This window comes from Helicoverpa zea, chromosome 4 (assembly GCF_022581195.2).
Source record: "Helicoverpa zea isolate HzStark_Cry1AcR chromosome 4, ilHelZeax1.1, whole genome shotgun sequence".
In the NCBI taxonomy this organism is placed as follows: Eukaryota; Metazoa; Arthropoda; class Insecta; order Lepidoptera; family Noctuidae; genus Helicoverpa; species Helicoverpa zea.
In genome coordinates, this window is record NC_061455.1 from 11,048,239 (window position 1) to 11,074,917 (window position 26,679).

General features: G+C 34.7%; 1 protein-coding gene across 1 annotated transcript in view; it reads right to left on the bottom strand.

Annotated features, from left to right (window-relative positions):
- Nucleotides 1–23,093, bottom strand: part of LOC124629587 (dnaJ homolog subfamily C member 10-like) — a 55,086-nt gene extending 31,993 nt beyond the window's left edge. The window contains exons 1-4 of the mRNA XM_047163065.1: nucleotides 22,589–23,093; nucleotides 2,984–3,101; nucleotides 2,463–2,679; nucleotides 1,885–2,030 (exon numbers count right to left, since the gene is read on the bottom strand). Coding sequence (XP_047019021.1) covers nucleotides 1,885–2,030; nucleotides 2,463–2,679; nucleotides 2,984–3,101; nucleotides 22,589–22,751 — 644 coding nt within the window. The 5' untranslated portion in view covers nucleotides 22,752–23,093. The remainder of the gene's footprint in view (nucleotides 1–1,884; nucleotides 2,031–2,462; nucleotides 2,680–2,983; nucleotides 3,102–22,588) is intronic.
- Nucleotides 23,094–26,679: the final 3,586 nt, after the last annotated feature.

Here is a 26,679-nt window from a genome sequence, read left to right on the forward strand (position 1 = left end):
AAGTAATAAAATGTAAACTATTAATAATTTGTAATTTGAACGAATATTTAAACACAAAAATAACTAATAGATACCAACCTATTTTATAAAATAACAACAAAAGAAAGTTAAAAATAAATTATTTAAAACCTAAAAATCGCGCAATAAGGTTGAACGCTCTGAACGTTTATTCGCATCAATCGCACCAACAGCCAAATATTGTATGAAGCTCGCGCAGCCACCGCGCCGCGAGTCGCGTCGAGCGCGGCGACCGTTGCACTAAAATGATCCTTATAGCGTGCGTGATTCAGTATTCACGCGCGGTGGCTTATTACCGTTTTTCATGTATAACTTTGGTGTTTCTTTACCGATTTAAATCATTCTTTTTTTAATTAATAGATAATACTGTTAACTATGTTTAATTAGTGTGAGTAAGAGTGTTATAAACGAAATAGTAGACAAATATAATCAGAAAGCTCCGAGCTGCTAAGTTACCGAGAGTTTTACGTGTTATTGTGAGTCAACCATAAAAGATAGACATATGCTCCCATGGGATATTTTTTACATAATTTTATGAAGAATATTTCCATCGTACATGGTTTCTGTGTAGCTGTAACCATTAAGGCTGCACACGCGACGGAAGCTTAAAAAATGGAGTAACTTCTCCCGTTTTCCCAACATTTACCTTCACTGCTCTGCTCCTATTGATCGTAGCGTGATGGAAAGTATCCTATAACCTGCCCAGGAGTATGAAGAATATTTGTGCCAAGTTTCATTAAAATCTGTCCAGTAGTTTTTGTTTCCATAACGAACATACAGACAGACAGACAGACAGACAGACAGACAGACAGACAGACAGACAAAAATTTTACTGATTGCATTTTTGGCATCAGTATCGCTCACTAATCACCCCCTAATAGTTATTTTGGAAATATATTCAATGTACAGAATTGACCTCTCTACAGATTTATTATAAGTATAGATTGTATACCTACTATCTTTTCACAAAAAAAAGTTCGAGCTCGATAGCGTAGTTATCTCTAAATACATAAAAAAAATGCGTTTTTATATAACTGTAGCTTCAGTGATGCAACGGTGTTGCAAATAAGAGCAAGTGCGCGGTGTTGCAAAGATTTAATACTTAGAGTTATACTTAGTTATAATCAGATGGACAAAAGCTCAGCTACAAAATTATGGCAACAGACATGTGTTGCTGGGGAGTTTGTTGCGCCATTTATTCTTTCCAGTAAAAATATGTACATAGGAAGTGTTGAAGGGTGGGCATTTTGGGGGTTGTCGTTTGTTTTTGGAGCTCGTAAAGTGCTGAATTATCAGCCTAACTTGAAAAAACGTTTTTGAATTTATAAAGTATTAATTTCCATACAAAAATCGCCAAATACTGCATCGGTGAGTTTAAAACTGCCAAATGTTTATTTAGTGCTATTATCAAATATTTGCAATAGCCAAAATAACTGCGTCTAAAAAGTCGTCCTCGCCCAAAATAGCAGTCTAGACGGATTTTTTCTCAGTGAGGTAAGTAAATAAAATGCACTCAAATAAAATGGAACTTATGATAAACTAATTGCTGGAGGATCATTATCATGATATTTTAGATCAGGCTATGATACTTAGTTCGAAAAAATGCAGATGGTAGATTAAAAACTTTTGTACACTGAGACCTAAGTTTACCGACAACATAAACGCCAGTTTTCTTTAAATCACTGTTTACTACGAATTTTCACAAGTTGTTTTGCTAAGCATGCTGGTTATGTAGCAGACGGGCATTGGACCTTCCCCTCGGACCCGCCTTATATTACGGAAAACTAGTTTTTTTTCCTAGTGTCTAGCTGGTAAGCATTTACCTACTTAAAATGAAATATAAATATTAATATATTATGTACTTACGTGGTAGGTTCGTCAAGGAAAAGTACTGGAGGGTTATCGATAAGTTCGACAGCTATCGACAGTCGTTTCTTTTGGCCCCCTGACAGATTATCACATCGCGTGTTTTCTGATCCGGACAACCCTAGCGTGCAGAGAATTTCAGCTATCTGTAAGAAAAAAATTATAAGTAAATAGTCAAACACAGTAACGTGCTGTTGAAAAGTTTTATGAAATGTTGTTTCAATAAATATTTGTAGATACAAATATTAATTTAAATACGTAAAATCTACATTAGGTATATATAAATCAATTCTGTTCGTTTTTGGTTGAGAATTTTGATTTTGATGACCCCGAAGGAACCGTTAGAGTCTACGGAAATTAAGTATAGTAACGGTAAGAAGGATATTCAGAAGCATAATAGTGTCATCGAACTTTTATGATTGACAATAATCTCCTTATTTTTGTAAGCGAGTTGAAAATATCCATTGTTGAAACGAAAAAAAAAAACATAACAATTAAAGAGGCTATTTTTAATTTAAAAGCTTGAACACAAACAACTGGAATTTAAAAAGAAAAATGAAAAATTGTCACCTACTTACCACGCTCAGCTTTAATTTATCAGTCAGTGTGTCCCCCAGTTTCATATCAGCCGCGAATTTCATGAGTTCAGCTACAGTGAACAGGGGGTTAAGTCTGTCATCCTGTAATATGTAGCAGGACTTCTTTCTGTATGCCTTCAAGGAGCGAAGGGAACTCTTAGGCCTTAGTTCACAGACACTGTCGCCTGCTCGTATACTGCCTGTTACACCGTTTGTCCTGAAATAATAGTTTCATTATAAAGATATACATAGATAAGAAAATTATATGAAGTTTATTAAAAAAAACATGGTGTTTGTTTTATTTAAATACGGATTAAAATAATTTTATTTCTCTAAAAAAATTGTTCCGCTACTGTTTCAAACAATATCTTATTACTTAAATACTTAAGTAGAGATATAATCTGAAAATAGGTACTTTGAGCATGACTCTACCACTATTATAAATCATATAAAAACACGAATATCAAAAGTGCCCATGGCTGTATAGAGGTTTTTTTTTTTAATTTTGTCAATCCACTTACGCAAATCCCGTAAGTGCGTTCATGAGGGATGATTTACCAGCTCCCGAGGGACCCATAATGGCCGTCAACTCCCCAGATTTGAACAGACCAGAGACACCTTTCAGAATGGTCTTCGTTTCTGAAACAATGGACATAATAGGTATAATTTTTATTTTACTTCTTTAATAAATGAATTTAAAAATTCTGTAAAAAATGTTAAATTTCACTAGAAGCGAGGTTTCATTTTCATATTGTGAGAATGTTGGTTTTTACGCGATTTGAATAATAATTGAAACAATATAGCATTTTCCTTTTGATCACCACCAAGTCATTTTATGAAAATTTGAATGATCATTTGGACCACTATTTACTTATAATAAGTTGCGAGACAAAGGGCAAACTGCGTACAGTTCTCAACAATGTCTCGTTATCATCAATCTAAAATAGTTTTAATAGCATAGCAATTATTTTAATGAATTGTAATTTGAAAAATGTTTCAATTACATTGTCAACCTGTTACAATGTTGCATTCTCGTTTCTCCGCTTAATTAAGTAAACTATCTATTATGTGTGTGGGAAATTATCGCTTGACGCTTTTTGCCCCCACTGAACACCTAAGATACTTTTTTAAATTTGGAAATCCCCACTGTGGGTTAGCAGCGTGAGGGAGTGTCGGACTCTTACTGACTAAAATCCATCATGTTCCTTTTTAAGCCCTTTATGTACTAGGCCCGCGGTAACTCTTTCGAACCATCCCGCAGCCCCGGACATAAGGTACCTACTCTTTTTGCAGTTTATATAGTTTTAGATATTCTGATCACGTGTCATAAATAATAACTAGATAATATCTAAAAGGTCTAAGGGTAAAGGTAAATCTGAGGAAATAATAACTTTGATTGATTACAGATAATACCGGCTAATGTTAATAACGCCAATTTTTTAATTTTAAGCTGCATACGAGTATTTTTTGTGTCAGTGTTTTTAATGAAGTGGTTCTGCAAGCTACGGACAGGTTTTTCATTTTCATAAATCTCCCAAATGTAATTTAGATTCAGAATTTTATAAATAATAATGTAGTTTCAATCAATGCGTCTCGTAAGTAGTTTACTTTCGATACGTAACCTATTTACCTAGCAAGCTGAAATAACTTTATTTCAGCTACTTAACTAATTGCTTTAAATTGTTGTGACTAAATAGAAATTATCTTAGCTAAGATGAATTAATACCACAACAAGGAAATTCAGTAAAGTTAATGTCTAAACTGATGGAAAGTAGTAGTATTGAATTCCCACGTACTCCCAAAATCTTTCGTTCACTGAGAAAAGTAAACGATTAAAAGAAACGACTATTTATATGACTATTATCATGTATGAGTAATGGGAACAATAATATAAAATATAATGTTTAGTATACATGTAGTATGTATTTAGCACGTAGATAGTAAGCAATCAATGTTAAGATGAAACACATTTATTCAGGTTCACTACTTAATTACGTACATGTAGCTATTAAAAGATTTATGGATCGTTAAATTCGGATGACATTATTTGTCAAGTAATTTCAAACTCTTTTAACTAATTTTATCACCATGTTAGTTCTGTTGTAGTTCTGTTTAGTGATTACAGTTGTGTGTACAGTAGTTCTGTTTAGTGATTACAGTTTTTACACCATAGATTACGTGGTAACTATTCAGTCATCTGTGGCATAGTATTACATCCAAAGATTTATTATCGGGCTGATAATTTATTGATTGACTACTGCAAGTCGTAGTGGCCTAGTGGGTAAAGAACCAACCTCTCGAGTATGAGGGTGTGGGTTCGATTCCAGGTCAGGCAAGTACCAATGCGACTTTTCTAAGTTTGTATGTCCTTTCTAAGTATAACTGAGACACCAGTGGCTGATATAAAGGTGAAGGAAAACATCTTGAGGAAACCTGGACTATTAAGTCTGAAATCACCAACCCGCAATGAGCAAGCGTGGTGATTAATGCTCAATCCTTCTCCATGTGAGAGGAGGCCTGTGCCCAGCAGTGGGACGATAAAAAGGCTGTAACAGTAACAGTAACTGCATGGAACTCAATTTGTGTGAATTATCTGGTAGAAGAATTACTGTTACTGACTACATGGGCTATATTAAAATGGCTAGTTAATAACATCATTTAGACAGATCCATAAAAATGTGCTTTGTTAATGATAAATGCAATTTGTTACTAACCACAAATGAAATGACATCTCGATTGACTGCTTTTTATATTTAATTTCCTCATATCTACACTTTTTTGGTGATATTACAAAAAGTTAGACACGTGTTTAATAAAAACCAATACAAAATTAGTTTTAAACACGTGAATCTTTTTTGGAATAACGCGTTTGCGTTTAGTTTTTTTTAAACTTGTTGCAGATTTGCCACGTAATTTTAAAAATTGCTAAATTATATGAACAGTTGAAGTCACGCCGTTTGCACAGCATGACAAGTATTTCGACATAAGTGAACTCATTATAGTCCCTATCATCATTTATCATTGGAGTATAATAGAACTACGGTTTTCCTGTAATTAGATAATCCGCGGAAATGCGAGGATGATATTTTTTGTTTAGATGGTCTCAGTAAATTGTTGTCGCATTTTGAATATAATGCAATGATGTAGAATTGCGGAAGTCCTAAGCTTAAAGTACTTACATAGTTGCTAAGTATTTATTTACGTTCTTATTAACAAATACCGATATTGTGTATGTAGATACCTAGTTTATTTTACGCATTATCTCAAATACCTACTTGAAATGTTTTATTTTCCTTTAAATCCGACCTGCAGCAACGATAAAATGTCGTCAACATTTTAGTAAGTAATAAAAACTGTTTATTTGTCTCACTAAAATGATTAAAAATGCTACTCTAGGGTATCTAAGATCGATTTTTTTACTGTTTTGATGATGTATTTAGCCATTCAGCAGGTTTTGAAAGTTTCTTCGACGATTCTTTAAACATTATTCAACTTATAGAACATAATATATTCTACGGAACTTTGTTAGAAGTAGGATATTCTTCTAAAATACAATGAAGTACAGTTTACATTTGGAAGTCAATGAACAGTAATGCGATTACATAATTTGTAATAGAATGTCGTCGTCTATAAATTCTATAATCATCTTAGATTATTTGAATAACATATATATTTTTTAATTTTTTCATGAGGTACTGCTTGCATGACAAAGAATTGACAAACAAGCGAACGTTGTTTACACGTAAGGAATACTTAATATGTTTTTAATTATGTCCTATCAGGCGATCGGACTCCTGACCTATATAATAGACACTAATTAATAATCTGTTGTTTGTTACTTCATTTGTTTTGTTTTTTTCGGTCTTTGGCTAGACTATTTATAAATATATATTTATTTATTTACAAAGTGAGCTGCAGGTTTATCAGGCTTGTCTGAATTTTCTAGAACCCGTCTGACGGGATATAAATAAGATTCGTCTCGTGTTATATTTAAATCAACTTTTTTATTTTATTAATCAAATTGAAGCATTTAATTTATTGGTTCCTCGATTGGGTCATGGGCTAGGTCGAGTTATGTTATCTTTAACGGAATATTTGTTTGTTTGTTTTGTCTACCGATTACAGCCCCTAGTGACAAAGAAACAAAGTACTGCTAAGTACCTATCCAATTAGATTTTAAAGTAGGTAAATATTAATATAGATATTTCCTGTCAATTTTAGTTATTTTTAACAGATGCTTAGATATCCTATTCATAACATCGTTAAGCCCGAGTTCACCGAAAGCTTAAACGTTCGTTTTTCTTAAAACAACTGCTAACTTTAAAACTTGTATCTACATGAAAATTCATAGTAAACGGTGGATTTGAGAAAACTTATGTTTATGCTTGTCCGTAAAGTTGGGCTTTAGTTGCGTGTCGCTAACCACAGTCGCCACTATATAATTATTATTAACTATAATTATTGCGTCGTTGATAATGACATGCTGACAGTGACTGACTTACCCACTTCTTGAGTTCAAGAGTGCGTGAGTGCATATCGTTTAACAAACGGCTTTGATAACGAATATGTTTATTATTATCCACTATTTTATTAGTACTCGCCCTTGGCCTTCAATTTTCTACCATAATAGCAATTTCTACTACTAGGTACTTAACGATTGTATTTCCCTCTTTGTTTATAGTTCAATTTCAGCATTGATTCCGTTATGGTAATGCGTGTGTAATTCTTTAACAAAACGGGTAGACTACATTTATTGTTAGTCGTTGGTCAGAAAGGTTATTTGTTCTTGTCCGGACTAAAACTTTATGCTACTTCTCAAAAAACTTGCAATACTTGTCAATGCAATTTTTATGTTCGACTTTACCTTTTCTAAACACTGTGTTATAATATGTCCATTTATAATACCTCTGCATACACTTAATCAAATTCTAAATAATTAAAATATTTGATTAATTAAAATATTACTCCATTTGAGTAGGCCCTTAAAAACTTTTTACTTTTTTTACAAATAAATAACCATTAAACAAATAAGCTACTCATATCTTTAGGTAAGTGCCTACTGAAATTGTACCATAAATACTGAATTACTGAAATGGCGTATAAGTAAGAATAATAAACCGGCCAAGTGCGAGTCGGACTCGCGCACCGAGGGTTCCGTACAAATGCTGTATAGATAAAAAGTGAGTTTCGCGCCAACCGTTCAGTTTAGAACAATCATAGTTATGGTAATTTCGTGAGAGTCAAAATAGTTAATATTTTTTATTTTATAATATAACTAAAATAGTAGGCCAGTACCTTGTAAAAGTTATTTTAATGAAGTTATTTATATACAACATTTTATAGTCATCATTTAGAAATCTGATTGAAAATAACTAATTATGTCTTAAAAGTCATGGGGCATATCTGACCCGCTTTGTAAAAAGTGGCGGACATGAATCAAAGTAGTTTTAAATCGTGGAGAATGGTATGACGTTTCTTTGAATATAAATATTTTATTAAAATTCCATGGAGACGAATGTCCAGGATCGTTTGAAAAATATAAAAGACAAGCAGTTTCAGAGGATTGTACAGGTTGCAATGCTAGTTTTTATTGTTAAAGACATTTCATAAAGAAGGAAGGTGCCAATCCGGATGACCAGGATCTGATGAGGATCTGGAAACCCTGAGAAATAGAGGGCAACTCTTGAATATTGTAGGCACGCATCGAGTCATAACCAGACATGTGAGTGTATTTTTGAGGGTACTGGTAAACAGTGAAGGTTTGGAGCTGATTTGATTATGGAGACTACAGAGAGTCAAGGGAACTCCCGAACGGTATGTTGCAACTACCACGTGTTTGGGCTTATTTTATTCGTATTGGCGAAGACTTTCCACAAAGATATGTTTGACTGCCATTGTGGGATCGACAGCTAAGATCAGATATAGTTATGGGAACTCCTTTACAATTTATAACGTAACCTTGTGTTGGAGCTTATTTTATTTTAGGTGATGAGAATTCACTACTAACTTGGGTTAAAGCAGACCGCCTGACGACTTGTAGCTGTCGAATTGTAACAACGACTTCTAGAGAGTAGGATTCGGGGCTGCTGGCTTTACGTTTCTAGAGCCTTGACAAAAGTGTAATTCTGTCCCTTTCTTTGTTTTATAAAGTCGGCATTATTTTATTTTGTAGCATTTTACAGACAAATCCAACTTCAAACATATAAAAAAGCAACAAGAAAACAAAAGCAAGAATGAAATTAAAAAGATGTTAGGTGCATCGGTCTAGAAGTCGGTGTCTAGAGGATGCATCTATATTTATTTAACCACCGAGATCTAGACCGATGCATATAAACAGTTTTCTTGTTGTTTTAGAAGTTGTTTTTTTTTATTGTAAAATGTTTTTATTTTTAACTTTTGTGAAAAGTTCTCGTCAATACGAATAATATAAGCCCAAACACGACGTAACTAAAACATACCGAGTTCTCTCGACTTTCTCACGTCTCCATCATCAGATAAGCTCTAAACCTTCACTGTTTGATAGTATCACCAGACATACATCTGAGAATCAAGTTTTAATCCTATGCATGCCTACAATTTCTGATAGTTGCCCTCGATTTCTCAGGATTTCCATCATCAGATCCTGACCTGATGACAATGGAAATAAACGGCGAGTATACTCTTTCACTACAAAGAAATGATTTCTCAAATCCGTCAAACTTGGTCGTTTAAATTCCCCATTGAAATGAGGAAAATATTTGATGTTTACACCTGATTTTCTCTAGATTCCCATGGTTCACATTGATGCGACTAATGCCATAGTAAATCAGAGCCTTTATCATTATACTGTGCTATATTTCGTTCGTATCCGCCGTGGGTATGGTTTTCATACTAAGGTGCCCAATGACCTTTGAATGATTTAAATTTTTTCACAGTTTAGAGGCCATTGTATTTAAGAAGTGTTTGATTTGAATTTCACTTTTTATTCAAAACTTTAATATCTCTACGCGTTCATGTGAAAAAGGGTAGGTAGTAAGTTTATAATTATTAAAAAATATTTTATGTCATGTAAGCAAAAATAATATTTTAATATTTTTTGTAACTTCAAATTTATCATTTTCGCAATTTTTCCTTTATCTGTACTATATAACGTTGCTTCGTGCCGAATTTTAAGATTCTGAGTTCACGGGAAGTACCTTGTAGGTTTTGATTCCCTAGCGTGTGACGGAAATTCGTCTAAGGTGTCGGTAAAACTGCTGTATCTTTTGATCGCGTTAACTTAGAAGTTTGATTTTTTCATTACTTAAAGGGACAATAGACCTATGTATTTGGTATAAATTTCAATTTGGTACCTTTATTCGTTCGTGAGAAATAAGGTAGTAAGTTTCATTTTATTAAAATATTTTTATTATATTATATAACAAAAAAAATGAGATTTTCGCAATTTTTCCTATATTTGCATTATATAACAATGCTTCATGCCAAATTTCAAGATTCTGAGTTTACGGGAAGTACCCTGTAGGTTTTGATTCCTTTGCGAGTGTCGAGAATTTGTTGAAAATATCGACATAATCGGTTATATCTTTTGATTGGCTTGGCTTAGAAGCTTGATATTTTCACAGCCTAAAGGGACAATAGACCCGAGTATTTCATGTGAATTTCAGCTTGATACGTCCACGCGTTCTTAAGATAAAGGGTCTTGACAGACAGACAGACAGACAGACAGACAGACAGACAGACAGACAGACGGACAACAAAGTGATCCTATAAGGGTTCCGTTTTTTCCTTTCGAGGTACGGAACCCTAAAAATGATTAATTCTTGTTAATTATAAAACTGTAGTTACTTTTGTAGGATCGAGTTTTTTCTGGTCTTTGCTGGGTCGTTCATTTACTAGGCAATAGGCATCGGTAGGTCTAAACTAGGTGCTGTGTGTCCATGAGATAAAGTAAACATGATGATTTTCTGCTTTAAGGAAATAGAAGGCACTTCATAATTATCGATTTTACTCGTTAAAGCCACTGGAAGGCAATTACAGCTGCTCGAAACTAGGTTTTGCATCTTAGCATGTGCTCATTCTACAGGCAATACTTAAATACTAATGAGGTGTATGCTTAAGTAAACCTGTTGGGGCACATGATTTTTGGTGTAGTTAGGTACTATATGCTGATATTTAAAAAGGAAAAACTGTTCGTTAGTACTAACTAAAACTCGAGAATGGCAGGCTTTTGGCTTATTTTGGTTTTAAAATATTTGAAAAGTTCCAGAGACATTTTAAACGAAACGAAGTTTGCCATATTACCTAGCTAGTCAGCAATAATTTTAGTTTTGCTTAACAGTTACTGGCCAAACATGAGACAATAATCTGAAAAAAAGGAAAGACAAACAATTGTTTATTAAGTAAGTATATTTTATTATTTAATTTATCTACCTGTCTTCTGGTTTTTAAAAGGTGTAAATATCGTATGTTATCACTAATTTTCATAGCTCGTTAAATTCTTTTAAAAACTTAAGCGATTTGTTTTGCAGAGCTTGAAATAAAGCTAAGTGATTAGTTTATTACTTACAATGTTTTATGATTGAGGTAATTTTATGAGGCTTCATTTAATGCGGATAAACAGCGAGTCATCTTCAATTAACCTATGAACGATCTCAAAGTTTTAGATTGGAATAATGGAGACTAAGCTGTGGCAATTTTGTATTTAATTACATACCTATGTATCGCTTCATGAAAAAATAGCATGCGACTAATTCTAGCTACTTTGTGTAAGTGCTGCTATCAAGAATGGTATTTTTTTTATTCAAAGTGACGCACTTTGGTGACGCATTTTGTCTAAGTTCTTATTGAACTTTCTGAACTATGCTGTTTTCTGTGTACTTAATATACAATGTCGGAAAAGCGTTGTGTCACTTCAGTTTGAGTTTCTACTAATTGTTAAGGATACATTGTACCTCTAAGTTGGTAAGTACGTAGCGTTGAAGAACTGGTCCGGTAATTCTTTATGCAGAAAGTATTTTACTGTATCCATTGCATATGAAGATAAACCAAATAACTGGTTAAACTAGTTCTCAAACCTGATGCTCGATGCTTGAACGCCGCAGTCACGAGCATAATTTGTCAAAATGAATGAAAAAAATGTGCAGCAATTATATGCATGCTTATTTAAGTTTGGAGGTCCTAAACAATGTAATTTGGAAATATTAAAACTAAGTATCAAAATATTCATCCGCATCGCTGTCAGCTGGGATCGTGCCCAAAAGGCTGGCTGCATTGCCACGCTGGATGGCAATGCATATCCTTTGACCGAAGTATAGGCCAGCCCTTTGGTCACGAGTGGACTCCACTAATCGCTTACTAATTTCTCGAAAGAGTCTGTGGGCACTTGGGCCCCATGGTCCCAGGGTTTCAATCCCATATATGATGAATATTTTGATACTTAGTTTTAATATTTCCCTATAATAAGATCACTTATACTTGGATATTATAGAATTGTTTAAACAAAAAAAAAATGTAATTTGAATAATTTATACGCAACACACTTGCGCAATATAACTTAAAGCTTGATTGAATCTTTAGGGCGGATGCTTTAACATTTTATCAGATTGGTCATCCATGACCCTTCGGTTACGTGTTGACCAGTTTTAATTATGACCATACGATTAAATAAATACGAGAAGTTCGAGATTTGTTGTTGAACAGCTACCTTGAGAACAGTTTCAAAGAATAACAATGTATCGTCATTGTGGAGGTCGTCAATATTGACATAGCAGATACTTGTTCAATCACAAATGGAGGAAGTCAATGCGAAGTTCACATATACAGGTATATTAAGAGGCTATACAATTAATGGAATATAAAGATAGGTAAGTAGATATCGATGTGTTTGTATAGATTATTTGCTTGCAGAATGCGCCTTAGTTATTAAACTGGTCATCACTATAGAAAAATATTGTCTGTGATTATAAAAAATTCTAAGCAGAATCATTATTATACTTCTAGGCAATTACACAGTACGCTTGGCACTCCTAAAGTTCAAGTGACGGTTTTATTACTAGTATGGCCTTCATTTTTCAGCTTAACTAACTCAGAAAAAGCCTGAAACAAAAAATCTAAAGCGTCTGTACAGATATAAAAAAATAACTATCATAAGTAGTAGACATGTCGATCTTGTTGGTTCTTTTTTTCAATTTGGTATGAATCATTAAATGATAGTGCCAATGTAAAGTTTGATAATTATTATGAGGTTTTCGAGTCTAGACACCTTATTTACTTCTACTAATTCGCGGACTTCTGGGTTTAGGGAGCACTTACGTGTTGTACACTCCGTAAATCCCAGAAAAGAGATTCTCGGATTCTATACAACTCGCATAATAGTGTTAGTAAATATGTGTTATTGTTCACGTGTATATTTGCTAACACGTGACTCCGTTCCGTTGACTTATCGCTGCGGACAATATCATGGTTATTCAGTTTGAATCACAAGCCTGCCAATATAAATAACTCTGCATTATCTTGCAGCTTATAATAGGCAATTTAAGTAAACAACAGTTTGGCTAAAGAAGTTTTCCAGTTAGGTTATCCATTCAAATACGTAATATAATACTTGTAGAATTACGAGGAAACTGTTTACAAATGGCTGTGCATGTAAGCACGCAATAAGAAGAAAAATACATAATTTTTCCTACAAAGTTTCATTAAGCAAAATATCACGTAGGTAATAAAAACAAATGAAATTACTACATAAAGATAGTTTAAGTGACGTGATAGTGTTTTTTAGTGTTGGCAACAATTTTGCGACACGACCGTTTAGATCTTGAAGGATAAGCGTTGCAAAAAATAAAAACATTACGAGACTCGCAAAAACAAGTAAAGAAGGGAGTTATTACAAGGCTCATAGGTCAATGAGGGTTTCTAGTACAACATAGGACGATTTATCGAGTCACGACAATCTCAAGGGTCGGTAAAAAAAACTTATGAATACTTAAGTATTTACCTATGGCATAATTCCATAAGTGCTTTAATGTTTTTAGTCCTTGTGAGAGTTAGAATAAAGGATAATTGCAGTAAAGATAGGTACAGCCTCTTAAAAATATGTATCGTCCGTATCCTTGAAAACGTCAGTTTACTGTCGTAAAATTACCGTAACTGATGGTTTTGATAATTAATCTATTGTCTACTGAATGTTTTGACCGTGAAATGTAACATCCTACTCTGTGGAAGCATTATAAGGAAATATGTTGAGAAGGTCATGGTATGGGCCCCATAAATAGTTAAACTGCAGTAAATTACAATGTGCATTGTTTGTAGTATGTCTATGGTCTTAACATTCAAGTATGTTTGTTACTGTAAATTAAGTACCGTTTCAGGCTATTGTGTGATTTATGTAATACTGAAACGCCGTTATTGTCTTGTTACTAATAAACTGTACGACAATGATTTACTATTGGTAAGGTTTACATTAAGTTTTGTTCATCTGACGATCGAATAAGCAAATGTCTGGGGCTTTTAAATGTACATCTATCTTCTCTTTCGGGAAATCAGGCCTCTGCATGTATTGTACAGGTTTACGTCCACGATCCGGCTTTGCATGTAACTGTAGGTCAGTTTCACAACACTTTACAATGTGACCACAATAGCATTTTTTCTCCTACATATTAGTACCAATTTTCTCGTTACACAGGAAAATCCCACTGTTTCTCTCACGTGAATAATTGCCAACAATTAAGTCCACTCTGTGATACAGTTATACCTAAGATTAAACCTGAGTAGTTAGTATCATAATAAGTAATTCACGGCTGAAATGTTTTAAATAATAGCTTGGAAGGTGGTCAAGGCGGCCATAGTAAGGCATTGTTCTTCGTCACTTACCTACTCTTAAAGGCAGAAAAATATTTTCCTTTAATGTTAACAGTTCTTTAAAGGTGGCTGCCGTGGTGATGCTGAATTTAATCTTGGTCATAAAATATTTCTTATCTACGCATTATGTCAAATTACCAGAACTACCTTAGTATCTACACTATTGTTATGAATTTAAGATTATGGTTGTAAAAATGTCCTCGACCTCACAAATTCCTTATTCAAAACAAAATTGATATTGTTATTGAGTTGGGTCGAGGTCAAGTATTTATTTAGAAAACAACGTAAATGATAGGCTTATTTAGACTCAATGACGAATCCGTTGTTTTGTCTTAAATAATTTTTATCTTCGTGTCATAAAACGTCTCACCTCGGCTACGGCTACGAATTGCTACGAACATTTCGTAACCGAATTTTTAATGCTTTGTTATTCCTGTAAAAAATTTTGTTTGAATCCAAATATTAAGAATGTACTTGGTACTAACGAGTATATTCGCACAAAAACATTTTAAATAAAAATGAAATTAAACTTGTTTTAAGTCAAATGTAAAACTTGATTAATTTTATAGTTCAAGTCTTGTTTAGATTTTATGTTTGTTAAAACATGTATCTATCATCCATAATATACCTAATCAAAAAACTAGTAGGTATAATACCTACGTAGTTTTATTACAAAATAAAACTTTTTTTATATATAAATTCTTAATATAGAACAAACTAGAGTCGGTTTCCTAAACAACATGGGTTTGTATGTCACTTACTTACATATTTATGAATTGACTGACATACGAAACAAACTAAATATTAATGAGGTAATAAAATGTATAACAAAACTAACGTGACCAGTTATTTGGTTACCTTTGAAAGAGGTAACAGTTTGTTTGTTGAAATTAAACCTGTTTCCTTTTTAATGTGCACGACAAAGATAATAGTTTCTGACCTTATATTTACCTCACATGTAGATCAATTTAAGCTAGGTGTAACGCGCTGATATCTAAGAATAAGCAAATATTTTTTAAGTTAAGTTCGCAAGAAAAATCCTGGACTTTAGAATGTGAACACACGCCTGAAAATCTTGGTATGATGATACTAATCCAATGGCAAGAACCCTTTGATTAAAAAGACCTTTACAAAAGTATCCATTATAATCCAATTCAAAACAACATCTACGTCAGAAGGCGGGCAGTATTAGACTTTAGGTGTGCTTTAGGTCTTTTAATATCCCAAATGCATTCAGAGTTGAAAGACCTCTCTTAGAAATAATTTGAATGAATTTTAACGTAACGTAAATAAATGATTAGGTGCATAGTATTAAGAGATAACACAGAATAATTAACATACGTCCCCACTCAGAGACATTTAATGATTACTTAAGTGACTCCTTAGTGACGGAATGTCATACAAATCCTTCACTAAGGAATAGCTTAAGTAACCATTAAATGTCTCTGAGTGGGGAGGATAGTCTTTAGATTATTCAAAATGTCATTCTCACAAGGTGGAGGTTATTCACGCCAAAAGCGTGAACAAAGCATGGTCCTTTGGCAGCGTAAACGCATGCTGTGCCAAACTACGTACCTATGCATATTAGCACTATGTACATAATGGGATGCACTTGCAGTTGCATCCTGTTGTGAACACGACGCGAACCTCATTTGTCATTTCGTAATTTTATGGCTACTATTATTCTTCCAGATTAATATAATTACCTTGTCCCATAAATCAATAGTCGTTAATACCTTCAGTTTTATTTTCTGCAAGGTGTTTTTCTTCTGAACCATAGTTGACCAACACGAGAACATGGAATAAATGGAACAAAGGAATTACGTGGGATTATTAAGCCATTCTGTTTCATTAACACTAGCGATAATGGTTCGAATATTATTTTTGACTGTCATTGCAACAAGTTATAAAGTAAACCTCAAACACATTATTACGAAGGCTCAAACTTAAAACGCAATAAAGTATAATTTTATTACTTACAAGGATTTTTATTAATTATGTTGAAATTATAATTATTTTCGTTGGACTCTTAAGTTTGGATCTGATTTATTTTAATCAACATTTCCATTGACTGCCATGTTTAGAAGAATTAAATAAGATTTGAGGACTCAAGGGAGGGCCTATTTAAATGTAACTCACGTTAAACTTATATAGATACTTCTACTTTCTTTAATTTTTATTGGTTGTACAAAATCATAAGGTCAAGTTTTTGCACACCTTATACAGTTGAAGAATACCTGTAGCATCGCGGCTATCACGTTTGATGATTCGGAAGTTCATAATGTTCATATAACAACTTCAGGTTATTGACATAAACGATATTCACTTGCAAATGACAATGATATTAAATAAATATTAAGATACAAGTATTATGGAAGTCATTATTGTAATTAAGCGGCTTTGTCCGCGCGTTTGGTCACGTAATTTCTGGTTTTAAATGTTGGCAACATTCCAAGGGTTTTTTGTGACAAAAGGTGTTGGTTCTCACCCAAAAATGATAAAGAAAAATGAATTACGTGTACCTACGTCACACACGCGACTTACACAGTCTTTTTATTGGGTTCAGACCTTTAAAAGTAAATAAGAGGTCTATGGCTTTGTGTGGAATCACCAAGCCCCATACGCAGGTAAACATTTGTGATTTGGGCTTCTGTGTATGAGAAGAGGATTTTATAGAAGCTTATATTTAATAAGACTATTTAATGCAGATTAATCAAAAGGTATCAGTATATTGCAACTCGTGCTTATTAGCCATTAAGAGAAAACACGATTTGTTTTGCTGCAATGTCAAGGTCGGTTGCGTTAAAGATTTGAAATAATATCTGCGTACGACCTGTCACACCACTTTAGGTACAAACAACATAATATTTACTGCATTGCCAGAGAAGCACGCTTGCATTATACAGGTCCCTTACCTTACACGTGCTGTAGGTAGGTAATGTTATTGTTTTGTATGTGTAATCTGAGTATTTGAATAGTAATTAGGAATATTTTGTTTCCTAATTGATAATGTAGAGGGTGCCAATATGATACATTATCATGAATTATTTATATTCTTATTATTTATTAATAATGCGAGATTTTATCATAAGTTATTTCGTGAGTCCCTTTATGAGTCACTGTGAGTAGATTTATGTTTTTCTTAATTAGAAGAGTATTGGTGTGAAAACTGGCTGTTTGCTTTTGTGTTTTTGTACCTCACTGATACGGAAAAGACAATATCGTGAACCTTAATTACGGTTTAATACAATGAAATGTTTTTTTTATTTCCAAGAAGTGCAAATGAATTAAAAATTAAAATTATATTACCAGGCGATCATGAGTGAGCATGTAGGTATTTACCTTAAGCGAGATACATGTTTTAATCAGAAATCCACATGGCTTTTTCCAGGAAAATTCTTACAAATATTACCGGATAGCAATATTTCCGAGAATCTTAACCGGTTGAATAAACATGGAACTTTTACTATAATTACCTACTGTTGTTGGTTTCCTTTTCCAGTAATGTAGGCGTCATATCTTTATAATTGTCGAAATGAAATGCAGTTCGCTTTATGTAAAAGTTTTGTCATAGAAGTTAACTAATGATTTTTACTTAATTCTTTAATTGCTTGCTCATCTCTTTTGAAACTTTTATTTCAGTAAAACCATATAATAAGGAACATGAGACATTTTATTTTTATTTTATTTTATTCGGAAGAGACAACAAACAGCTACATTGTAAATAGTGAACACAGGCATTATAAACTAAAATAGATGTAACAATGCAACCCACAACGTTATCCACAAATTAATAAAAATATATAGAGACATAAAAAATTAAGCTAAAGTTAGAAGACTAAAAAAAAAAATACAAAGACTAACTATACATACTCAAACAATACTGGGAATAACCTACGTGTTGATGTTAATATTATTACTGAGTGATTTACGAATAAGACTCTTGAACTGGCCCATGGTACAAGTAAATAATATGTCAATATGTACAAAGTTCCTATTATAATTAGCAACCATACGACGAACGGAAGCCAGTAAGTCTGACACCAGTCTAACCAAGGGGTATCGGGTTGCCCGGGTAACTGGGTCGAGGAGGTCAGATAGGCAGTCGCTTCTTGTAAAGCACTGGTACTCAGCTGAATCCGGTTAGACTGGAAGCCGACCCCAACATGTTTGGGAAAAAGGCTCGGAGGATGATGACGACGAACGGGGGAATGGAGACCTGTATTGGTTCGGGAATGGCCCACTGCAAAAAGTTTACCGGCACACACCCGTCGTCTATGTATGGTTCTAGGAACAAGTTGTTTAAATCTGTACAATCCAACTTATTTCTGACAATTTTAAAGAGATTCATGGCTTCCAGATACTGACGTTTGGAACTTAGAGTTAACAACTTATACTTATTTAGCAACTGGTCATAAGGCAAATAGTAGCCATAGCATCTATAGTGCATTCCACGCAAAAACTTACGTTGAACATTCTCAATCATATCTACGTATTTGTTATAAAAAGGATACCATACGGACACAGCATACTCTAACTGCGAGCGAACTAAAGCTTTATACAAACTGAGATATGATGCGACTCTTAAAGTCTTGGGTTGATCTCATTATGAATCCATATAAGCTGATAAGCTTTATTAATATTTTTTTCAATATGACATGGATGATACTAGTTCATAAAAATCAAATGAACCTGTTGCTTCGCAGCTGTACGATGGATACGGCCTTAGGTTTCAATTTTAATACCTTGACCAGTTTGGATGTGTTATGATCACATATCTTTGTTAGAACTAACGGTTTGTTCCACCGTTCATCTTAGACAATAATAAACCGATCTTTTGACCAATAGTTTGACCTACAGAAATATAAACAATTTACTCCGACAGGTTTGCATCGAGTTTGCAACATTAGTGCTAAATTCGTCATTTGGTAACGTTTGGCCAGGGTGACGGAATATTTTTGTAATATTTGCGTATTGCGTGTTAGATTTGTTTTCAATAAACACTTTGTGATGTTAGCATACAAGGTTGTCAGTTTTTTTCAAGCTAGCAATATTTAAAAAAAATCTAAGGGGTATTTACATGTCAATTTGTCGAGAGCTAAAGAAAATAAAATCAATTACCGTGATATTAATGTGAACAAATCAGCTATTTTTATACATATGTAAGTACAAGTAGGGTACTCAGCGTATTTTTTGCGCTACGTGTCTCAACATAGTTTGATGTTATAGGTATAACATAATTTCTGGTGAAAATTTGCTCTACAGGACATACGGTATAGAAGCAACCCTAAGTAACATGTTTTCTTCACATGTATTTAAAAAACGTGTTATTTAACATAGAATGCGACCGCACAAAGTAATTACTTGTATGAAGTCACTAACTTCACATTACCATCTCTATGCAGACGATTTGCAGCTTTATCAACATTGTAATCTTGAGGAGCTTCCTAGGACAATTGATGCCATCAATAATGATCTTGACAACATAAGTCAGTGGGCTAAGAGCTTTGGACTTTTAGTCAACCCTTCTAAATCTCAAGCTATCATTATTGGTGGCAGATATTTTCTAAATAGGTTGCAATCTCCTCCGCCGCTCTTGTACGATAATGTTACTATAACTTACTCTTCGCACGTCAAAAACCTGGGTGTGCTAATGGACAGTCACTTGTCTTGGGGTAAACACATTGCGGAAGTAAGCAGGAGAGTATTTTGCACGTTTCAGTCTCTCAAACGGCTCCAAAAGTTCCTGCCTTTTTCAACAAAAATTACTCTCGCTCAGTCGCTTCTTCTCCCACTTTTAGATTATGCTGATGTCTGTTTCCTTGATGCGACTGAGGAACTTCTAGATAAGCTCGAACGTCTGCAGAATCTGTGCATCCGCTTCATTTTCGGGCTCAGGAAGTACGACCACGTGTCGGAATTTCGAAGTCGGTTGAAGTGGTTGCCTATTCGGCGGCGTCGAGATGCTCACATTCTTTCTTTTCTCTTCTCTCTTCTCTACAATCCTCGCTCACCAAGATATCTTCGGGAACGTTTTGAGTTTCTTGTTCCGAGAGGCAAACCTTGTCGCACTTCCTCATCTCTCCTTCTTCGTGTCCCTTCCCACACTACGAGCCGCTATGATGGATCGTTCACTGTTCGTGCTGTGAGACTGTGGAATTCCCTTCCACATTCGATACGCGAAAGCCCATCGTTGGGTGCATTCAAGAGACGAGTAAAAGAATACTATTTATCGACATGAATGACATTTATATTTGTATGTATATATATATATATATATATTTTATATGTATTATGTTTATGTATTGTGTAGTTTTACTACATATATATGTTTAGTATATTGTTATTTGATATTTTTGCTTAGTTTTCAATGTTTGTTGTGCACTTTTTAATCTACCCTACCACTATCAAATCTCTCCATGGCTTTAAGGTTGGCTGTAAGAGAACCCAATTCTGGGTTAAGCTCGCCATTGTACATAAACTGTCTTTATTATTTTTATTATGTATTGTTAAGTGTGCAATAAAGAATAAGTTTTTTAATTAAACAGTATTACTTTAAACATACAAACAATAATCCAGTTGTGTGTCCATACATGCAGGTATGTGCAAAGCAGAAATGAAGTTACGGTCATACTGGGTAATATTAGTTAATGTTAGTGTTTCGATAGAAATGCACAAGTTACGAAATATTTCGTTCTGCATCATTGAATTTGTTGCATCAAACCTGTTAATGTCGTGTTATCTGATATATTAATAAGAATGGGCAACACAGTATTTTCAGTACTGTTGCATATTAGCTTAAAATAGCTATCGTAATTCCCAAAGTTAACGTTACTTATTCATTAGTAGGTAAGTACTTAGCAAAAAATGTGAGTGATGAATGACGCATGTCCAATGTTCATTGTTATCGACGGAAAGCTTTGTACTACGTCTACAGCCGATAAAAGAAAGGAATATTTACGGTGTTTTTAACGATAATAATATTTACATACATTCTAGAGAAGTCTACTACGCTTATTATGATACAAATAAGAAAAAGTATTTTCTGTCACCTCCGGAAGACGGCAATATACGCCTCTTCGTGAGCAATTGTTCAATAAAACAGCTTAGACTAGCAATGCTTGAAGTCACAATTAATCCGAATTTATTTAGGAAATGCAAATAATGCCATCCTACTAACATCTGCCTTGACCTCATAAAATGCAGCTGGCCCGCTTTCTATAAGAACTGGTGAGTAAGTAACAGATTTTTATGGAGACTCAAAATTTTTTGAGTTGTATGCACTCTCTACTTTGAGAAAGTTCGCCCCGTTCAGTATTTTTGGCGGTATAATTTTATATTTATTTCACAATTAAACCATATAAACAGTTGGAATTCCGAACGATTATTTAGAACGATTCAAGTTTTTAAGGTTACCCACTTAATTATAATCTAATGAACTCCAGGCCACGGCCACGCAAGAAACAAAATAATACGTCTTTTATCTATTTTTAATTCAGTACTTTCATCAAGTTTGATTCTAAATGGAACAACTCGAGTGTTACTGTTATGATTTAACCAAATAAGGAAATACTGTTACTTTTAAAAACTGGCGAGTATCAACCTACTTATTTATTTATTCAGCACTTTAGTGTCTTGTTTATTCATTGACACAGTATACTTAGGTGTAATTTTATTACTGTCGTTTCATTGAAATTAAGTCTGAATGACTTACATTATTTTTCAAGTAATTTAAACCTTTTTTTCTTTTGTGGAATCAGTGTTTATTGTTTTACGAATAACCATGAAGGTCTTAATGCACAGATGATTGAACAACAACAAAAGCATCGCACTATGCTGTTATCGCGAAGATTGAGTTATGCACGTTGTTTACCCAAACCTATTACTGTAATATTGATCCTACTGTAATCTAATATCATGACGCATCAGCTTGAAGAAACTAGACTCTTAGATCATGAAATTGATACTAAGTATATGGATCGAGTACTAACTAGTTTTACCCGTTAGCTGTTACCTAGCATAGGTAGAAAATAAATTCCTTACATATCTGTCTCGGAAAAAAATACCTAGGTAACTTTATAATAGAATGAAAAATGTTAGGTGAATCTATTCAGCGGTTTACCTACGCATGTGGAACGCAACAATTGTCTTCGGTTTAAGTATTCAAGTGAGTATGTCAATTTCATTATTACGATTAAGTAGAATTATATTTTATGAAACCAGCTCCTACATAAAAACTTGATGCAACTCAGTAAAATTGTGTAGAAGAAAAAAATATGTTGAAAACTTACTTCTTGAGGTCAGTCCTACTGAAACTTTCAGCGTGATGTCGTTAAATTCTATGTCCACGGGCCTGGGGGGAGGCATATTAACCTGAAGAGTCCGACACTCATTTTGTTCTTTCCCGCTCACTTTCTGCCCCAAACCCTGCAGCATTGCCATAGCTTTCGCCATTTTTGTCAACACGTGCACTTATTTTATTCTCAATATGTTTTAAACAACACTAATTAATTATTTCCAATTAGAAATCACCACATAACGAAAGTAAGTTCAATAAATATAAAATCGAAAAGAAAAATATTTAAAATTCGAATCGAATAGCGTCTTGTAATTTTTTTTTATTTACGAACTGACATAAATATTTTTAAAGGTTCGATTTAAATAGTTTGAATACGTTATTAAAATTTTTGAAATTGGAAGTTGTCCGCGACTTGCGTATGTTCGTTAGTGCGGCGTTCTGTGCGAAACAACGCGAGGCCGTCACCAGACTGCCGGCGCACACACCGCGGCTGATACTTCATACTTGTTTCATTTCGAGCACTCATCGGGTAGATGTGGTGCGATATCTCCATTAATTACTGTACCGTGTGAATTTTAATGACACATTAAAAATACACCTTATACGAGGTTAAGTAGCCTATTTTTATATTTTAATTTAAATAATGGGTTGTTTAATGTCTTTAGACAGAAATAAAATCCACAATCGTACTAGCCTACTAGTCCTAGTATAAAATTGAAAAAGGAAAAGTTTGAAAAGATATTGTGTGTAAGTTTGTTACGCCTTCACGCTACAACTGCTAGATAGATTTTGATAAAAGCACTCACTAAAATTTATAGGTCTGCCTCTAAATCTGTCTGGTCGAATCTATGGGCTATGGGTTACATTTTATTCACGAGCAAGAGGTATATCCCTCGGGACATGGTTGGAACCGTGTGGACAAGCTGCTTATTATAAAAATAATTCAATTGGTACTAGTCTGCGTCAGTGAATAAATTAATTATAAAGTCAAGCACCCCAGGTTAAATGAAGTTTACGAGTATCGATTGAAACGTTTCACTAGACACCTCGATAAATATTTAATAGATAATAATGCCGTGTGAAATGGACACTGAAAAACGTCATGTGAACTGTAGGAAGGCCATAATAGAAACGATCAATAATATCATATTACTGCTGTGGAAAAGTATGCATAGGGCCCAAGTTCACCGACAATATAAATGTCAGTTTTCTTAAAACAACTGTTTACTATCTTGACGTTACCATCTTACGAAATCGGGTTGCCCTGGTAACGGGGTTGTGGAGGCCAGATAGGCAGTCGCCATACGTAACAGCTTCATCCGGTAAATACTGGAAGCCAACCCCAACATCTATAGTCGGCAAAAAGGCTAGCAAGATAATGAATAAGTATAGGTTCAAATTTCAAAGTGTCAGTCGTTTGTTTATTGTTTTGTAAGTAACCTAGTGTTTTAAGAAAAACGGGCGTTTATGTTGTCGGTGAAAATGGGCGTAAGTAGATAAATTGATGTTTATCTACTTAAGCATATAATGTTGCTACAATTGATGCGTGGGCGTACGATTTTCCGCGGCCAGATTGAGCAGGCACATTACCATTTAGTAATGGGATACCCCGTCTGCTACATATTCTATCATAATCGTGAAGTTTCCGTGTAGGAAGGGGAAAATCTGGATGGATAGGTATCTTTCTTTTATGAGTGAAAAATATGTTGTAATTTTCCTGTAATATCGACTTAGCGGATTATGAAAGTAGACGTGAGACGATAGAAAGACTCGTTCCAGTTTACCAGTTTTACAAGACTTATTTACTTAGCCAAAATCTGGTAAAAGTTCTCACGAAAGTTTTCTGATATAGGTAGATATTAAGGTAAACGTACCAATACTCGTCGGATTTCGGAAATCGCCGACTTTGAAGCGCTACTGTGTGTTAAATATTCAATAGAAAATGAAAATTTTTGCATGACGTGATAGAGTATTTATTCGTTATTCTAAGTAACTAATGTTTTTTTAATCATTTTCATGGGTTTATGTAGTTATTAAGGCAAAAGTAAAAAAAGGGCGATTTGTACCAATAGTCGTCTGATTTGTACGGATACTCGTCAAATATTCCCAGTACTCGTCAACTTTTAATGCGAATGTAAACTCTCTGCTCTTGAACATAAAGTTCAAGTTATGTACATTTTTTTTGTGCTTGAATTTGTTAAGCATACTTATACCTTTGAAACATTACATTATGGCATGGTAAGGTACGGTATTCAATAAAACAGATACATAGTTGCATTTTAATTTATATTCCTATCTATCAGACGCTTGGAATCACAAAATCAGTCTATAAAATATATTTCGTAATCAATCATATAACCATGCAGTCATGTGCATATGTAGCACGAGTAAAATTGTTACTATTAAAATTGTAAAATAAAATAATTAGTTTTCACAAAAAATAAAAGCTTTCCGCGAAATAATTACTAACATTCATAAATATGTAGGTAAGGTTGTCATTCATCAAAACTTATGAATTGCTTAGCGCATGCTAAGTACGATTTGAAAAAATCTCTATAGACAGTTCAAAACAAATTGTTTTAAAGGTATGAAACAAAATTCTGATTACAACTAAGCGTTCAAACCCAATAATAATAATATCTAATAAGCCCCGCAGGACATCTGACTCGGATGACGGGGAGTAGCGACCCCGCGGGGCTATATATACCGAGTGCTCCAGGGAGAGTATACTGTCCCCCCCCTCCGGCAGGCCGGAGTGAAGCATGACGGGGGATAGGTCTCCCGCCTCTTGACTTGCCTTCGTTGGTCGACCAGAGTGGAGTCGCTAGAGCAGGGTTAGCAGCCCTGCTCGGAGGGTAGGTGCCTCATGGTAAGTGGCGAGTGGGCCGGTGATGCTGGACCCACAGGTAGCGCGTGATCTGCGTTTAAAGTCCGCCGAGGTATCCTCACCCTTTAGCCGCTCATGTACCTGTTGCCCTCTTGTTGCGATTTAGCGACTGATTCCCGGGAGCCCAGTAAGTGAGGTGGCGAGTCTCCACCTGCCTTTTTACATGTATTTAATACATTGTCATCGGCAGGTGCCATAGTTCCCGTAGTTTCCCCATTCCTAGTCCATTAGCATCCCATCACAATAAAGGGCTTAAGCGTGTTGGCTTCGACCCCACGTTCGCCTTCCAAAAATCCGGGACTCTATAGTCCCGAGGTCTGGAAGAGATATCTAATAATAATCTTAATTAGCCCCGCAGGACATCTGAGGCGGATGACGGGGAGTAGCGACCCCGCGGGGCTATATATACCGAGTACTCCAGAGAGAGTATACTGTCCCTGTCCTGCTTCACTCCTGCTGGCCCATTGGCCAATGTATTGTACGCTCATTTTATTATGTTAATCGACTCGCCAACGCACCACCACACAGGTCGACAGTCTGACAACGACTGACTCCCCACCGCTCGATCCGGTATTTATAACCGAGTGACGTATGCGCACGAGGCGTCATAATAATGACATAACCTATACAATGATGCACATGTACCTGCATACACTACATCTCTCCCTTGTTGTTTTGATTTTAACCTTGTTTCAAAAAGTCCAACAATCAAACTCATAAATATTTTGGTAATTTCTTAAAGATCTATCAAACACCTGCAGCACAACAAAACCACGCTATCAGATCAGTCCACCGATCACACTGCCATCAAACTGATTTACTTTGTTCCGTTTCCATTTCATTTCCCTTTCCATTTAAGGAGACGACAGATATCGGTGATACTGCAGGACACTACATCCCTTCCCTTGTGAAATAAACATAAATAAAAATCCGTCCCTTTGCAGACGGTAACATACCAGCATCTGCTTCAGGCTCAACAAGACAAATTCGTAGCAGTGATATCAGGCCGGCAAGTTTAACTTCAGGTTTTGTAGCCGCTGTTCCGGCCCTGTATTATATCTACACTAGAGATGATCCGTCCATTTGGCAGACATCCCGCCAATCAGTCCATGTGAAATCAAGCCCCCGCCTCTGGCTTGCCTTCATTGGCCGTCCAGAGTGGAGTCGCTAGAGCAGGGTTAGTAGCCTGGCTCGGA